This window comes from Asparagus officinalis, chromosome 4, assembly GCF_001876935.1.
Source record: "Asparagus officinalis chromosome 4, Aspof.V1, whole genome shotgun sequence".
Lineage (NCBI taxonomy): Eukaryota > Viridiplantae > Streptophyta > Magnoliopsida > Asparagales > Asparagaceae > Asparagus > Asparagus officinalis.
The window spans coordinates 47,715,683-47,735,143 of NC_033797.1; the positions used below are offsets into that span (position 1 = coordinate 47,715,683).

The 19,461-nt window shown below is 40.3% G+C and overlaps 1 protein-coding gene across 1 annotated transcript; it reads left to right on the forward strand.

The window, feature by feature from the left end:
* On the forward strand, positions 9,566 to 10,285 carry LOC109835936. The gene has a single exon (XM_020403900.1). The coding sequence runs from the start codon at positions 9,617 to 9,619 to the stop codon at positions 10,073 to 10,075; it is 459 nt and encodes a 152-aa protein (XP_020259489.1). The 5' UTR covers positions 9,566 to 9,616; the 3' UTR covers positions 10,076 to 10,285.

Sequence of the window (19,461 nt, forward strand, 5' to 3'; positions counted from 1 at the left end):
TGAGCAAATTGTCAATTCTATCCAGTTTAATAAATTTAATCCAAAACAAACTGAACCATTCTACACTGTTTTTCTTGAGCAAATTGGTTCGAATTGTTTGATTTGATCTATTTGGTTTGGCTGGTGCCTACGAACTTAAGAAAAAGAGTTATTTTAGTCCAACAAATAGGTGTGGATCAAGGGATCCGTGAAAGAAAGATGCAAAATCTATTCGGCGAGATTTAGTTTCACATCGGATAGAGAATAAGATTTGTATATAATTAAATAAGATGGGTAAGTAATTAAATATGTTTGGACTTATGACTTAAATAAGATTAATCTCTTAGAGTGAATTAAGTCCAAATAGATTCGCCTTGTCCATCTTGTTAATGAATTTTCCCAATCTTAACAAATTTGGTACGAAAGCTCTTGATTCGATTGGCCTTTCTTGAATCCTTTGTATGATTCTAGATTCTCTAGCATGTCTTAGAGCCTCTAGCACGGTGGAGTGCACATGATGTGGCATTTGACAATTACTCTTACCATATATATATATATATATATATAGGAAATTAAACGCAAGGATAATTGAGACAGGGAAATCTAGGAGCCTTTATTTCCCACTCAATGTCTTTACACTCTAAAGAGATTTCGTCTATGGCCATGTTCACGCAATTAGTCCATAATAACATTCCAAACACCTTTACGGCAACTTGGGGTAGTATACAAATGAAATTTTAAACAAATGAGGTAAAAGAGGCTCAATGAATCAAACGCGCAGATTCATTTGATTAACTCAACATGGACTCGAGATCTTCAAGCTTTAAAACGAAAGAACTCATTGGACAAGGCAAGCAGCAGAATTTCCTTGTATCATAACTTTACAGCACTTTGCCCAATTTTTATGTGTCTAGTTTTAGCTAAGGAGAATGCACCATGTGAGTTTGCCAACAAGAAAGCTGCGTCGAGCCCTTTAACTTTTCAAGCAGATAAACTATAGTCCCAAAATATCACAAGCCATCCAAAAATGGCTTGTTATATTCTTTTATAGAGCTCGAGGATAACCACTACATTTTTCAACTACAAGAACCTAAAGTCACTTTACAAGTAACATGTAATGGATGATCCCTTGAAGATTGCTTTTTAAGTTTATAATTACTTTGGAGAAAAAGAAATATGAAGAAAAACTAGTGGGGAAATTTTGAAAAACCCCAAAGAAGTTTGGCCCATTTTGAGCTAATCCCAAAATACTTTTGAGTTTTTTCAGATAAGCCCCAAAATGTATTAAGAGCAGATACACAGAAATTAATGTCCATTGCCACAGGAAATGAAAACGATCACGTCGTGAAGAGAAGTATCATCAGAGGCTTTAGACTATGAAATCTATGAAAGAACTCGTAATCATCTACTGAAAATTTATAATAATCAAATAGCTAAATTTTTGCAAATATATATTCTGTAATATTTATTACAAGAACTGGACTGTGAGTAGCTGTGCTAAAATATTATATGATCGTGTAAATTGATCTTGGTCGGTCTAATACCAAACAAAATAATGGCTTATAATTGAGTAGGCAATTCCCAAAAATTGGGCTTGAGCTCACTTTAATTAAGTTATGAATCCATTTAATAAGTTAGGCCACAAATTACCTAGCGAATTGAGAAGAAGACTTCTCTTCACAATAGGACACACAAGTACAATAAGAGAAACCTCCACTGTTCTAAATATAAGATGGTCATAGTCACACAAACAATATTTAAATTAAAAAAAAAAGAAAAGAAAAAAAAAAGAAAAGAAAAATGGTGCACATGAAGTATAGTTGAAAGATGCAAACTAGAAAAACCCTTAACGACTAAACCCAGAAAATGGTGAGGTACAGACTGCAAGAAAATGTTGTAATTCTGAACTGAGTAGTGAAGAAAAACTTTGGCTAAGGCTAGTATGATAGAGAATTAGAGAGAGATGTAGAAGAAGATAGAGAATTTGGTGCTTATGTTTTTTTTTTTTTTTCATATATCAAATTCTCCCACTCATGGGCCGGTTTATATAGACTTATACATGACCCTTCATATTCCATACATTAACTCTACACATTTACTTGGATAGAATACAAGGAGTCATCTCTTAGAATACCACCCCACTTATTATACTTTGACTCATAGGATTACCTTCCACCTAGCATATCACACTATGGCTCTTAGGTTGTTTAACATGCTAAACATTGATTAGTTCAACACTCCTCCTCAGGGGTTAGCAGGTTTAACACCCATTAGTTCTCGAAGTGTGCAAAAGCGATCCTTCGGCAACGCTTTGGTGAGAATGTCTGCAGCTTGATCTTCAGTTTTGAAGTAGATGACCTCCATCTCCTTGTCCACGATCGCGTCCCTGATGAAGTGATATTTTCTCTTGATATGTCTCGTCCTTTGGTGGAAGACAGAGTTCTTTGCCATTGCGATCGCTGACTTGTTGTCGCAGAGGAGAGGAGTAGGCTGCAGTTGTTTTTCACCAATGTCATCAAGCACATCCCTCAGCCACTTGATTTGTGATGCTGCTTGAGAAGCCGCCACGTACTCGGCTTCTGCAGTTGATAGTGCCACGGACTTCTGCTTCATCGACACCCAGGAGAACACACCCGATCCGAGTGTGAAGCAGTATCCAGAGGTACTCTTCATGTCATCTTCATCACCTCCCCAGTCACTATCGCAGAATCCGAATAGCTTTGCTGAGGAGTTCTTCTTAAAATGGATCCCAAAATTCTGGGTGCCTTGGATGTACCTAAGGACCCGTTTGGCAGCTCCCATGTGCACTCTTGTTGCACAATGCATGAACCTGCTTAAGAGACTTGAGGCAAACATGAGGTTAGGTCGAGTATTAGAGAGGTAGAGGAGACTCCCTATGATACTTCTGTAGAGGTTGAGGTCTTCTCCTTCGGTACCGTCTCCCTTCTTGAGTTTATCACTGACCACCAGTGGGGTAGAGACGGGCTTGCAGTCTGCCATGCCGAACTTCTTCAAGATTGACTGTGCATAGGCCTGTTGATGAATGATGATGCCATCTTCGTCCTGCTGGATCCCCATGCCAAGAAAGTGGTGAATGAGGCCTAAATCTGTCATCTCGTACACCTCCATCATGTCTTTCTTGAACTCATGCATAAGCTTCTCACTATTGCCTGTATAGATAATATCGTCTACATATACAGCTACAATGAGAATATCTACCTCATCTCTTCGAATGTAAAGTGTGGCTTCACTAAGGCTCCTTTTGAAGTTGTGTTGGGTGAAGTAGGAGTTGACCTCTTCATACCATGCCCTTGGTGCTTGCTTGAGACCGTAGAGGGCCTTGTGGAGCTTGTAGACTTTATCCTCGGCTCCTGCAACTTCGAACCCTTGCGGTTGATGGATGTAGACTTCTTCTTGTAGCACCCCATTGAGGAATGCTGACTTCACATCGAGCTGGAATACCTTCCACCCTTTGTCAGCAGCTAGAGCAATCAAGAGACGAATTGTTTCTAGTCTGGAGACAGGGGCAAAGGTTTCATTGAAGTCCACTCCGGGCTTCTGTGAATAGCCTTTCGCCACAAGCCGTGCCTTCTTCTTGTTGATGGACCCGTCAAGGTTCAGTTTAGTCTTATAGACCCACTTAACGTCGATGATTGGCTTGGCTGTAGGTTTCTCTACCAGCTCCCATGTGCCTTTTTTCTCTATCATGGAGATCTCCTCCTGCATGGCTTTCTTCCAATCTTCTTCTTTGATGGCTTCTTCAAATGACTCAGGCTCCAATATGAAAAAATTACATGAAGCGTAAATCTCATTAAGATTTCTGTATCTTAATGGAGTTGTACTTGAGGAGGAAGAAGAACTGGGACTAGAGTTGGATGGTGTGCTTGAGGAGTTAGCACTTGATCTGGGTGTGGTTGAGTCGGAGCTTGTTGAACTCGAACCATTTTGTGGAGTTTGCACTTCTGGCTCTGGATCTGGATCTTGGGTGTTTTCTGAATCTAGGTAGATGTAGTTTGTGGGCACCTGCTCCTCCTTCTTGAGATCTTAATTCCACTTGGCTGATTCGTCAAAAACCACATCCCGTGAGATGACGATCTTTTGAGTCTTCGGGTTGAAGAGCCTGTAGCCCTTCGTATGGCTTGCGTATCCCATAAAGATACACCTTCTTATGTTCTCCTCTAGTTTGGATCTCAACTGGCCTGGGATGTGAGCAAAACAAACACAACCGAAAACCTTAAGGTGGTTTAAGGAAGGTTTTCTACTTGAGAATGCTTCGAAGGGGGTCATGTCCTCCAATGCCCTTGTTGGACACTGGTTGAGAAGGTACACTGCGGTGTTGACTGCTTCTCCCCAGAACTTGTAGGGAAGGTTCTTCTCATGTAGGAGACTCTTGGCCATCTGCACGATAGTCCGGTTCTTCCTTTTGCCACTCCGTTCTGTTGAGGAGTGTATGGACATGTGGTTTGCTTCTCGATGCCAAGGTTGCTGCAGTAGTCCTCGAACTCTGCTGAAGTGTATTCTCCACCCCGATCACTTCAAATCTTCTTGATCTCCAGGTCTGTTTGTCTTTCCACCATTGCTTTAAACTTTTAGATGACGGTGAAAGCTTCTGATTTGAGCCTCAAAAAGTAGACCCAGGCCATCCTGCTAAAGTCATCAATAAAAGTAATAAATATTTGTTGCTGGCCAGGGACTCCGTCTTCATTGGACCACGTAGGTCTGTATGGATCAACTCTAAAGGCTTTGTTGCCCTCCATGCTCCTTCCTTTGGAAACTCGCCTCGATGCTGCTTGCCTTTCATGCAACTGGAGCAGACACCTTCAATTTCTTTAATGGTTGGGAGGCCATACACCATTTCTCTGCCTCCTGCATGGCTTTCTTCCAATCTTCTTCTTTGATGGCTTCTTCAAATGACTCAGGCTCCAATATGCAAAAATTACATGAAGCGTAAATCTTATTAAGATTTTTGTATCTTAATGGAGTTGTACCTGAGGAGGAAGAAGAACTGGGACTAGAGTTGGATGGTGTGCTTGAGGAGCTAGCACTTGATCTTGGTGTGGTTGAGTCGGAGCTTGTTGAACTCGAACCGTTTTGTGGAGTTTGCACTTCTGGCTCTGGATCTGGATCTTGGGTGCTCTCTAAATCTAGGTAGATGAAGCTTGTGGGCACCTGCTCCTCCTTCTTGAGATCCCAATTCCACTTGGCTGATTCGTCAAAAACCACATCCCGTGAGATGACGATCTTTTGAGTCTTCGGGTTGAAGAGCCTGTAGCCCTTCGTATGGCTTGCGTATCCCATAAAGATACACCTTCTTGTGTTCTCCTCCAGTTTGGATCTCAACTGGCCTGGGATGTGAGCAAAACAAACACAACCGAAAACCTTAAGGTGGTTTAAGGAAGGTTTTCTACTTGAGAATGCTTCGAAGGGGGGTCATGTCCTCCAATGCTCTTGTTGGACACCGGTTGAGAAGGTACACTGCGGTGTTGACTGCTTCTCCCCAGAACTTGTAGGGAAGGTTCTTCTCATGTAGGAGACTCTTGGCCATCTCCACGATAGTCCGGTTCTTCCTTTCTGCCACTCCGTTCTGTTGAGGAGTGTATGGACATGTGGTTTGCTTCTCGATGCCAAGGTTGCTGCAGTAGTCCTCGAACTCTGCTGAAGTGTATTCTCCACCCCGATCACTTCAAATCTTCTTGATCTCCAGGTCTGTTTGTCTTTCCACCATTGCTTTAAACTTTTAGATGACGGTGAAAGCTTCTGATTTGAGCCTCAAAAAGTAGACCCAGGCCATCCTGCTAAAGTCATCAATAAAAGTAATAAATATTTGTTGCTGGCCAGGGACTCCGTCTTCATTGGACCACGTAGGTCTGTATGGATCAACTCTAAAGGCTTTGTTGCCCTCCATGCTCCTTCCTTTGGAAACTCGCCTCGATGCTGCTTGCCTTTCATGCAACTGGAGCAGACACCTTTAATTTCTTTAATGGTTGGGAGGCCATACACCATTTCTCTGCTTTGAAGAGTCTTGAGGCTTTGAAAGTTGAGATGTCCGAGCCTCTTGTGCCATAGCCAGGAGGAGTTCACCTCTTCGACCTTTAGAGCTTGAGTGTTCCAGTAGTGCAGTGAGAGAGGAAAACTTCTGTTGGGTTGCATCTTGACTTTGGCCACCAAGTTGTTAAAACTCCTATCATCATAGATCTTCACTGCTTGATCACCAAAAACTAGAAAATAACCTTTCAGGAGCATTTGACCTACACTTAACAGATTTTCCTCTAGACCCGGTACAAGCATTACATCCTTGATGTATTTTGACCTACACTTAACAGATTTTCCTCTAGACCCGGTACAAGCATTACATCCTTGATGTATCTTTTTCTTTTTTTTGTATTTACATCCAAGATACCCTTTCCTTCAGATTTTACAATATTCCCATTTCCCATCTTTACACTACCAAGATAGGATGTGTCTAAGTCTATCAACAGTGACCGGTTCGCGGTCATATGGTTACTACAACCATTGTCAATATACCAAAGACTACCATCACTATCTTTTCCTCCATGACAAGCAAAGAAAACATTACCTTTGCCGTCCTCTTCTTGGTTTGCAAAGACTTGCCGGCAGTTTTGGTTTTGATTTCCTTGAGTCCTACACTGCTCTTTGGTATGCCCAAATCTGGAGCAGTTGGTGCACTTGGGCTTCCCCTCGAACTAGCACTTCCCTTGATGAGACTTGCCACAAGTTCTACATGTGGATTTGCTACCTTGTTGTGAGTTGCCACTTTGTTGTTGTTGTTGAGGCTTTGGAGCAAAATTGGGCTTGCCTCCTTGCTTCTTCTTCTTTTGCTTCTGGCTCTGTTATTGATTTGAGCTCATGTTGAAGCTTTGGAAGGCTCTCTCCATGGTAGAAGCTTCATTCCTCTTCTCAAGCTTTTGGTCAAACGCCTTGATGGATACGATTGCCTCTTGTAATGAAAGCTTCTCCATATCTTTTGTTTCTTCTATCACACTTACAATGGGGTCATATCTACTAGAGAGAGAAATAAGAATTTTTTGAACTACTCTTTGATTTGTTACATCTTCACCATATGTTTTTAATTGATTTATAACATTGGTGAATCTAGTAAGAAAATCATCGAGTCTTTCTTCTACTCTCATAGAGATTTGCTCAAACTCTTTTCTAATAGTTTGAAGCTTAACCGCCCGTACCTTTTCACTTCCACGGTACTCTTCTTGGAGAATGTCCCACGCCGCCTTTGCTGTCTCCTCGTTGGAGATCCTGGGGAAGATGGAGTCGGAGACGGCATTTTGGATCAACCCGAGGGCTTTGGCATCCCTCATGTAGTTAAGCTTTAATGTCTTCTGCTCCGCCGGGGTGAGAGAGTCTTCGTCTTCTGGCACCTCGAAACCTTTCTCCACCAGCTTCCAAAGGTCATGCGCTCTGAATATCGTCCTCATCTTGATCCGCCAAAAGTCGTAGTTCTTCCCGGAGAAGATCGGTGTTCGTATCTCGCCGAAGGTAGGTTTTGGGTCGGACTCAATGACTATTGGGTCAGCCACTTGAATCCGAGATGAAGTTGGAGAATCGAGAGTTGTATTGGTAATTTTGAGGAGGCTATTTGGAAGAGTTTTGGTAGTGGGTGTTGATGTTTTTGTAGAGGTAGGGTTTCTTAACACTCAGTTGTCGTAACGAAGCTCTGATACCATGTTGTAATTCTGAACTGAGTAGTGAAGAAAAACTTTGGCTAAGGCTAGTATGATAGAGAATTAGAGAGAGAGAGAGAGATGTAGAAGAAGATAGAGAATTGGTGCTTATGTTTTTTTTTTCATATATCAAATTCTCCCACTCATGGGTTTATATAGACTTATACATGACCCTTCATATTCCATACATTAACTCTACACATTTACTTGCATAGAATACAAGGAGTCATCTCTTAGAATACCACCCCACTTATTATACTTTGACTCTTAGGATTCCCTTCCACGTAGGATATCACACTATGGCTCTTAGGTTGTTTAACATGCTAAACATTGATTAGTTCAACACTACAAGAAGAAAGCACAGGAGGAGAGAGATCTTAAGGTGACAAATGATGAAAAATGACCTTATATAGCTAGTTTACTTTGCAAGAAGCTAAACTACTCATACTCCCTAAATTCCAATAAAAATTAACAAGCCGGCCAAATGTCTCATAAAGTGGTGATAACAATAGAAGTGAAGAATCGAGAGTGCATTCATATAACTATAAAGGAGCTCAGTCTCCCTTTTAAATATTCCAGCTAAGTCATGGAAAAAGAAAAGAGTATGCTAGAAAAAAGTATGTCATGTTGAGCTTCCAGGAAGTTTACTGTCAAATTATAATAAAACGGAAAGGAATAGGTATACATTCATATCCTCTGAAATTTCTGTCTCAAGAAAACATCTAACTTTCGATGAATTTTATGAATAACTACATTATGCAATATTAAAATAAAGGTGCGATACATTTTATTAACCTTCATCTCACTGTTTCTGATTAGTAGGATGCAGGAAAAATATCAATTGTTAGATTTTTCTCTACCTTGGAAAAAAGAGGCATGAGATTATATTTCAGCTCTCATAGGCAATAAAGCTAATGACTATATAATTAACAGCAATGCTAGCCTCACAAATAAATGCTCTAATTGGAGCTCATTGATCCCCAAATGTTTATCGTTTGGCTAAAACTAGACAAAGTTTATGTGCATTTGACAAGGTAAAGGCTCACTTCAGCTAGGTAAAGGCTCACTTCAGCTAAGTTACGATTCTTATTTAAACCATTTAGGCAATACAATTACCTAGAAATATACGAGCAGGATAACCAATATAAGGTACATATCGAGAAAATTTAGGGGAAAGTTTAGCTGATATATCTAAATAAATTGAGACGACTACGCTATAGAATCCAACGTTTTATGCGTAGTTTCAGCCAAGATTATAAAGCAGAAACACATTCCCATATTTCAGAATTTGTAATGTTACATGTTAAAAGAAGCTATAATTTTTTCTTTGTAAACTTTATGAATCATATGCTGAAGAACAATAAAACAAATTTTATGCTTGGGGGGCAGAACTAGAAGTTCATAAGCGTGTAGCTAAAGAAAAATATGTGAAAGAAAACAGAGATGGAAAGGAAAAGCACTCAAGTGACAAAAGATAAGTTATATCAATCACAATTTTTTTGCCTAGGTGATCTTTTCCTTGAATTCCATTAGGAATTAGCTTATCTTTCAATCGTCAAGAACCACTTCTTGAGATTTCACAACACTATGCCGCACAACTGTCAACTTAACAAACCAAACTGAAAAAAACCCCCAAAGGCCTCAAAGCTATGGACCAAATTATACACTTAATGGTGCCAAATTTCCCTCATACCACATTTTGCTTTGGTTTGCTTTGCTTTCCCTCTAGTAGCTTTTTCCTCCCACTTTCTCACCTTTTCTTAGTGCCCACACCATGCAATGTATTTTAATTGAGCAAAATGACCATTCTATCCCCTCCCTCACCCTCTTCTATAAGTACCCATCAAGCTCTTCCCTCCAATCTCCATGCCAAAGTTTACTCTATTTATCTCCACAACTTTCTCTGTTCACCTCCACTCAGTGACCCTACTCTTCTCTAGATGAAGAACTTGAAGCAAGTGATCTCCGTTCTGGTCGCAATGGCCAAAGGCAAATCAACCGCGGTGAAGAGCAAAACCAGTGCCATGAAGACCCGGTTAATGCTCTTCAAGATTCTTCACGATAAGAAGACACTGATGAGTGTTCTCTCACAAAAAGTTCATTCAGTGAAGGCTGATGAGAATGTGAATGACTACGACAAGGCTGTCATAGAATATAAATCCACACACAGTGAAATGGCGAAAGACATGGAAGAAGAAGAGGGAGAAGATGACTACCCCTACTTGATGGATCCAATCCCTGAATTAGATGAGTTTGATGACAAATTTGCTGACATTGGACTTGAGAATGAGATCGATAAAGCTGCTGATTTGTTTATAAGGAGATTCCACAGGCAGATAAAGATTCAGAAACAGGAGTCCTTCAAGAGGTATCAAGAGATGTTGGAGAGAAGTATGTAGGAAATCAGTTTACGTTGCCTCATCAAAAGATGCAGAGAGAAGTTATGTAAGAGCATGTGAATGCCTTCCTGTGGATTATAGTGTTGTAGGCTGCAGAGAATTTCATTTTGTTGTTATTGGTTTTTGCTCTATCTACATAAGCTTTAAAGCACGTACAATTACTCAATATTCAAGAGAAACTACTTCCATCGGAATATAATGAGAACAAAACTTACGGGAAAATTTTACAAGATGGAGTATTGATTTTTTGTTGGAGGCTTGATATTGTCCTTACAACATAATATTTGTAACAAGGAGAAAACAATAAACAAAGAGTAGCTAACAAATTACATTGAATAATGATGTAAAATTCACAATATTTTTTAAGCAGCAGCGACGACCAAGGACATCGAAAATTTCATGAACGTTACTCTACTACTTTGTCCATCAGCTGACGTGAAGAAGACAAATAGTGGATTACAAATAATATGAGTAGGCTCACTAAAACAAAAGTATGCTACAAAATCCTTGGTGGTTGTATCTGATTAGGACTTCCAATGTTGAAGGGGGCGTCACGTCCACTCGCCGCAGAAGCAAATCACCTCGAGAGAAAGCCTTGTCTTTTGTTTTCACAAAACTCAAGCCAACCTCGATGTTCTAGTTTCGATATAAAACAAGAACAGAAGTGAATATCTCAGTGATGTGAGATATACACTATTCCAATATCAGATCTAGATCTGAATATCGAGGAAACCAACCAACACAAGCAATAGACAATACACGACAAAACAATAAAGAAGACACGAGATTGACGTGGTTCGGTAAAATTACCTACGTCCACGGAAGGGGGTGAAGGGATATTACACTATGATGGAGAGCACCGACGACTTGCACAACCAGCAAGCTCGTTCCAAAGAGACGAGGCTTCGATTTTACCCAAGAGAAGATGACTTCTTTCTTGTACAATCGCTCCAAGTTCTCTCTCTTTTCTCTCCTCAAGATCTCACCTTTTTAGATCTGAAAAACTCTGTTAAAACTCTTTGCTGCAGCCGGCAAAACCCTTTTATTGAAGCCCTAGGATGACGTTCCTATTTATACCAAGAAAATAGAGCCAAAAAATCGAATCTGGGCCCAAATACCAACTGTCTTGGGCCGAGACAGCCGAGACATCCAAGGGTGTCTCGCGCTCACAATTATCCATCTTGTACATCATTTGATAAACCTTAAATTTTAGACGAATACCAGAAGAATACCACGAACATCACAGGAGCGATCTTAAACACCAAAACAAGGCAAAAAAAAAAAATATATAGCTGAACCATTATACCATGGCTGCCTACGTACCCTCTAAATCAAGCTAACTGTAGTTCTGAATATTATTCTCCATATAGTCTCCAACTCACCCCATCACCACCCCAAAGGGCCATGCCCTCTTGGGCAGATCAACACGAGCTGATATGAAGCAAGTCCAAGCAATGCTGAAACTTGCTACTCGTCACCACCCATGTCAACATGTCCGCGAGATTCTTATTTGTGTGCACCTTCATGAGAAAAATATTACATTCCTCTATGACATCTTGCACAAACTGATACCTGACGTCGATCTTCTTGGTACGAGCATGATGAACTTGCTTCTTAGCCAAATGAATCACACTTTGACTATCGCACCATAAGTTCACACAATCCTGCTTAATCCCCAAATCATCTAGAAGACCCCACAACTACAATACTTCATTCACTCCCTCTGCTATGGCCATGTACTCAACCTTTATAGTAGAAAGTGCCACTGTAGCCAGTAGCATCGATCGCTAACTAACTGAAGCACCATGTATTCTAAACACATAACCAGTAGTAGATCGTCGTCTGTCTAGATCACCCACATAATCTGAGTCCACAAACACATTAATCTGACACGTATGTCCACCAAAGCATATACCCATATCAACAGTACCCTTCAAGTACCTCAGGACCTATTTTACTGCTTCTCAACGTGTCTTTCCTAGATTCGCCATGAACCTACTAACAACACTGACCGCCTGTGAAATATCTGAACATGTATATACCATTGCGTATATTAAACTGCTAACTGCGCTAGCATAAGGTGTTGGCCTTCTTGTTTTGATGTTGTTTAACAAACAATTTACCACTAATGTTGTTTGTCTAGTATTTGTGTTTTCGTATTTATTGTAGACAAACAACGTAGTTGGAGGATGGATGAAATAGAGCTTCAACGATCATATCCAAAGGAGGTTGGCGGAATGTCGGTGAAGCCTTGCTATTCAAAGTTCAAGATCCAAGTTAAAGCTTCATCCGCGAGATTACCTAGAAGAGCTTATTGAAGATCAAGATCTAGCTTGGGTAATTTAGTTTAGGATTTATATTATGTGTGTTAAGTACGTTAAGCTCAATATCTATACACACACATTATGTTGGTTTTCATATATATATATATATATATACATATATATATATACATATGTTTTTGGTTTTATAGTTTTCGGGCTTATATATGAAAAAATGCATAGAATTAGAAAATACTATTTTGTTTCATGTTTATATGCCTATATATGATTTCACCTTTAACAAGCTTATATTTAATGAAATCATATTTAGTGTTTTGAATACATCGCATAGAATATGCAATTTTGTGAAAATATTCATCTTTAACGAGCTTATATTTAATGAAATCATATTTAGTGTTTTGAATATATTGCATAGAATATGCAATTTTGTGAAAATATTGTATTCTTAGTTTGTAGACTTGAATATCAGTTTACTAAGTCTATAAAAGCATTTCACAAAGTTTCAAAAGTTGGTTTATGTCAAAACATCAAAATTCAAGTACATCATATTTTCATGTTTGGACTAGTTTGTAAAATGATGATATTTTTCATTTGGGAAGTCCTTTTTCGAAACCAGTCATTATAGCATATTTATTATCATGTCTACAATCATTTCCCAAAGTTTTACATTTTTTGGAATTTATTTGATATTTTTAAACAGGGTTTTAAAATCAGCTCTAAAACCAATTTTTTCTGGAATGTCAGTTTTCGGTCGACCGGTACGGTCGACCGGTAAATTGACCATTCGTTAGTATTTTTCCAGAGAGTCATCGGTCGACCGACAGAATTTCCGGTCGACCGACGATGGTCCAGAACGACCGACAGGATTTTCGGTTGACCGACAATAGATCCGTTAGACACTAACGGCTATTTTTCTGAGCTGTCTTCTGGGGTCTGTTTTGTCATTTTGTTTGGGGTTTTTGTTTAGATCTTGAGTGGGTATAAATACCCAATTGCTGATCTCTTTTCAAGTATCTAAGAAGTTTTTAAAATAAGTTTTAAACAAGGGTTTAAAGTGTGTTTAAGGGTTTGTTTTGTTTGTGAAGAAGTTTTCACAAGTGGAGGAGATCATCTTCTTGTTTGGGCTTCAATCTCCATCTCTCCATCTTGTTATTCAGAGAAGAATCTCTAAACTCATTTCTAGCTATTTATTATTTTGTTTATAATTTCTATATGCTAGATTTTAATTGAGTTTAGTTTTGATTTATTGAATCTCATTGTTACACACACCCACTTGAGCTTTTGTATCTTTCATACATAGTATAGTTGGGTGGTGAGAGATTGTAACTTTGAGTTGTGCTTTCATTGTGTTCTCATCTATTGTAGAGAACAAATTTATATTTGTTACATTGTGAGTGTTGTAAGGTTTTCGGTGAGCTAGAAACCGAGTGTTAGGTGAGGTTTTCGGTGAGCTAGAAACCGAGTGTGTAGTGAGGTTTTCGGTGAGCTAGAAACCGAGTGTGAGGAGTGACGTTGATCGGTGAGCGTTGAAAACCGATACTGTGAGGTGTAAACGTTATTCGGGTGAACGTAGAAAACCCAGTTGATAGTGGATTTCTCCCCGAGAGTGGGGAGCGGAGACGTAGGACGGAAGGTCCGAACTCCGTGATCATATTGCTTGTTTGAGTGTGCTTTGGCGTTCATTCATATTTATGTTCATATCTTATATCGCCATTGTCATTAGCTCATTATCTATTTCATCCACTATCTTGTTTAGATTATTTACCCTTGTGTTGTTTATATATCCTTGCATATATCTCTATCATATAGGATATATCCCATTGTTCATATTGCTTATCCTAGCTTATATTCTTGTTGTATTTCATACTTGCTAGGATAACTTATTAATTAGTTTTAATTGGCATTTAAATCGGATTAGATTAGCATAAGACCCTAATCACCCCCCTCTAGGGTCTAACATAAGGTACACGTTTCATGTGTGCCTTCTCTTCTACTGTAGTGAGAGATTGTTTACTTGAGAGCCTGAAATGTGGAGCCAATGGAGTCACCACTGACTTATCACTTTGCATTCCAAACATTGCTGTAGGCGTCAAAAATTACCTATAGATTCCCGCACACATCTCAAAATGAAGAGAAGACGAAGAACGTTGATATCTAAGTCAAAGAAGATCATCCAAGGCTAAAAAGAAGCAAATAAACGCATACGAAATGACGAAATGCGCGAAACGACTGAAGAGACACAATCAGGAAGTCTCAAATTGACGAGTCACTTCAGAGTGACTCGCAAATGATGAGTCATATTGAAGTGACTTGCAAATAACGAGTCACATTGAAGTGACTCGTAAATGATGAGTCACTTCAGACTGACTCGTAAATGACGAGTCACATCAGAGTGACTCGCAAATGATGAGTCATATCAGAGTGACTCGCAAATGATGAGTCACATTGAAGTGATTCGCATATACAGCCTTTTCCGACGACTCATTTTTTGATAAGTTTCTCGGGATTCGTTCGATCTACTGCCTCCCTAACTACCTTGGGAACATCCCTAAATCACGAATTCTTATCCACAAACATGACATACGAAACATATAAATACACCCCTAGCACCCCTATACATAGGTAATATAGAATTTTGGACATGGAGGCGAGTTGCTGACATTTTGAGAGCAGAACCCATGAATTCCAGAGAGAGGGAGGCGAGATCTTGGCGAACTTCAGCAAAAAGCGGGAGATTTCGAGAGATCTATAGCCTTTTCACTCTTCCCTTGAGATCAAACATCGATTTGATCTTGAGAAGAGTAGTAATCTCACCTTGTTGAGGTTATTTACTTTTGTTCTAGGCTTCCTCGTTGAGACTAAGAACACTACGTCTTCTTCACGATCAATTCTGATCTGATACTCGACGGTCCATGGATCAAAGGGTTCCCGGCACGTGCAAAGATCCCATGCAAGCAGCGACCGATAAACGTTCTCTGTGTGTGTTTCTAGGAAGTATTCTTTTTATTTTATTTGTGTAAAGAAGTCTTATACAAAGGCTCACTCTTTTGAATCTGTAATTTGATAAACGAGTTCAAATGGATTCCACTTATAAACTGATTTTTGATGCGAACACGCTGGCGACCACAGTGGGAGCCAACAGCCTCTCTGCCGAGGCTGTCGTGTCACAACCGAAGATTAAGATCCTAGTTTATGAAGAGGTCGAGTACGAGTTCGACCAACTAAAGTTTGAGGAGTACATCTTATCCTCCTCCGCCTGATCCTCCTCCCCTCGCAAGTGCAGGAAGATCTCTTCTTTGAAGAAGGTTCGCGGGTTTTCAGATCTGAAGAAGACCCAGGGTGACGACTCTCGCCCAATCGTTGTGGAGGCTTCCCCTCGCAACTTTCTCCTGGCGTTCAATGAAGTCGGAACTTCTGCTCGCAACAACTCCTCTTCAGTCAAGGAGTTGTTTGAAGGAATCATGCCTGTTCTGACAAAAAGGGCTCGTTAGAGGAAGTGCCAATGTCTCGCATGTCAGCTCGCTAAAGCCTTAGAGCTAGTTGACGGGATCCGTTATCATGAGAACCTGGAGTCTAGGAGGCGTCAAGTGACTCAGCTGCCTCAACGGTAAGCAATTGACTCTTCCTTCAAGCCATCGACCGGTGAATGAGTCCGTGTCAAATGAACTCATTCGACTCTCGAGCAACGCATCCAGAAGCGTTGCGCACTTCTCGCGCACACGCGTATTCTTTTACAGAAGGTACAAGAATTACAGAAAGAAGAGGTGGTTAAAAATCACCAAAACTATGCTAAGTCTGGATGCCAAGGTCCAAAACGGCGTCAAAATCAACTCGGAAGATGGCCGAACTAGTTTCTGATGGCCGAGACACTGCAATGTGTCTTGCCCAAAAAGCTGCTGTACTTCTGGTGAAGCCTCACGGCAATGTGGATCTATCCAAATTCAAGATAGTAATGGTAGATCGCCTTGGTCCTTTACACGAGGATCGAGGAAAAGCTTCGATTAATGAACGCTCAGGTCCGATGAACAAATCCCAAGTGACTCTTCAGACTAGGGGTCGTACGCGTCCTCCCACCAAGTCAAAACAATCCCAGGTTAGGAAAACTCTGATTTCCACCCACTTGGGCGTGCATGTCGAAGTCCAGTAGCCCGTTGGGTTTCCACACCTGCAAGGAGGTGGTTCCAAACATGCAACTCTTGAGAGTGCCAATAAGGCTCTACATCCCTAGAAGAAAACATGTCCATCAAAAGACGATGTTACACCTAGGGAGTTGAACCAACAGCCAATAGGTTGCTCCAGTCATCATACCGATGAGTTGTACTATCGGACTGGGGGTACGAACAAGTCTTGGAAGAGAAGTTTCCGAGAAATGAATTCTCACTATCCTTGTGAGAGGCTTATCAGAGCAGTATTATCAGAGTATAACTGCTCCAAGACTGCTCCATAGAAGGTCTCGATATTCCAAAGGCTGTCCACTAAAGCGTCAAAGCACAAATCAAGATGCTTTCGTAAGAAAAGATTAGTCAAATTCCTAGAAATCACCATCAATATGTCTGATAAAGGAAAGTCAAAATGGCGCTTGACCAACTCCAGTCCTGACTCTTATCCGAGGATATCCTAGCATATAACTCGGCTTCAAATAGGAACGATCAGACGTAGGGATTATCAAAGGATGCATGAAGGAATATCCTCATATGATGAAGTATCATATGCTTCCTCCGTAGTCGCTTCAGAAAAAATAATGTCTAGCATGGGACTAACCCGCGAGGCATTCACCATCACTCCTGATCAGCTAGCTCAAATACTTTAAGAAGCTCTGGCTAAGCAGCGAGAAGAAATTCAAGCTGAAATGAAGATGGTGATAGAATTAGCCATGCAGCAGATGAGGGAGTTACAGACTCAGTCTCATCGACAACCTGAGCCAATTCAGCAAGCTGAATCTAGTCGCCGTGCTCAAAACGACGTAGATAATAGCGATGCAAATGTGGATGAACACAGTTTTGCTAATCCTCCTCCCAATAGCCATAACACTAAGTGTGATCCGGTTAATCCTCCTTAGCCTCCCCGACATTCCCAAAAAAAGGATGGAGATAATAAAATGATGGAAGATCTTGAGAACAAGGTCAATGCCTTGATATCGGCTCAAGAGGTGAAAAAGACTGGTATTCTGTGCCCATACCCGAGGGAGTGGGAGTCAATCCCGTATCTGACGAAGTTCAATCTGATTAACTTCACGCCATTTGATAGGAAATGCTCGTCAACTCAACACTTGATCTACTTCAAGTCTTACTTGGGTATGATTTCTAGTAATGAGCCCTTGATGGTACGATCATTCCTGGTAATGAGCCCTTGACCAGTATTCTATGCCCCTACCCGAGGGAGTGGGAGTCAATCTCATATCCGGTGAAGTGTAATCTGATTAACTTCACGCCTTTGACGGGAAATGCTCGCCAACTCAACACTTGATCTACTTCAAGTCTCACTTGGGAATGATTTATGGTACTGAGCCCTTGATGGTGCGATTATTCGTAGGCATCCTTTGCGGGGTCACCTTCGATTGGTATCGACGTCTCAAGCCAGGGAGCATTAACAGCTGGGATAACATGGAAAGTCTCTTTCTTAGTAACTTCTTCGATGATGACACTGAGGTATCAATCGGAACTCTTCTAGAGGAGAAGAAGAAGAACGGAGAGTCAGTCGACACCTTCATCAAGTGCTTCCGTAATAAAGCAATGAATTGTTAGGATCCAGTCACAAAAGAGTTCATACTGCAGACGTATAATAATAATCTTTCCCTTGACATTCTGGAAGCCATGGGTATTATCCCATCCAAGACTTGGAAGGAACTGAAGGTATGCGGAGAAGAAGTTGAACACTTTCTTAAAAGAAAGAAAGCTAAGAGAAGTCAACCGATGGTACTTGCAAATGCTATGAACGCTAATCAAATGTCACAATAGCAACCCCGGAGGTAACAGAGGACTCCCGATCCGAGGTCCTAGAAGAAGTATTCTTTCGAAGATGATGAAGTTCCATCCATCTTTAAGTACCTTCTCGCCAATAATAAAATCAAGCTACCACCTATTACGAATCAAGAGGAAGCTAGCAAGACTTCAGACCTCAAATACTATGCATATCATAGGAGGGTTCAACATCCCACCAAGAACTATTTTGCCCTTAAAGACAGTATTCAAGTCTTTGTTGACGCCAGTATCATAATGGCAAAAAAAGCCAAATGAGAACAACAAAAACTCCAATGAGTATAAGAGTATAAACTGCTTTTCCATGATCCTCCGATGGGTATATGAGGTTAAACTAATTCCCGAAGACTCTGATGAGTATATGAGTATAAACTACTTCTCCAAAACCCTAATGTGTATACGAGTATAAACTGCTTCTCCCACACTCTGATAAGTATAAGAGTATAAATTTCTCCATGTTTCTCTGACAGGTATACGAGGTTAAACTGCTTTCCTTATTTCCAACAACGGGAAGTTTTTAGAGAATACTACACATGGTGTTCTTAAGGATAACCTAACACCATGGCTGAAAATAATACGCTCCTCATTGGACTGAGTTTCGCCAAAAAAGCTAGGGGTTGATACGAAGTTCGAGGAGAATACAAATTTAGGAATCGAGACCTGATTTCGTAGTAACGTTGCCCACTAATGGAAAGTTCTTGGAGAATATTACGCATGGTATTCTTAAGTATAGCCCGACATGGGAAGTTCTTAGAGAATACTACACATGATATTCTTAAGGATAACCTGAAATCAGCTGATTATTCAAGATGAAGACCATTCATCTGAATAATTCATTCTTATTCATGATAAAAAAAATGATTAAGAACTTTCCACTATACCTATTTAATCATTTTTAAGATGATTAAAACCCTCCTACTGTGATTTTCCGAGCACTCTTTCGTCAAGATGAGATTCAATGACTTTATTGGGTCAATCTTTTATCACGAAACTCTCACTGTGACTCTAAAATCCTTTAAGGATGAAGCACATCCCATCTACTTCAACTCACTTAGGAGCAAGTTGCCAAAAACCTTTTCGGTCACCGACATCTTCTTGATAACCAGGATTCTTTTGCAAAGTGAAA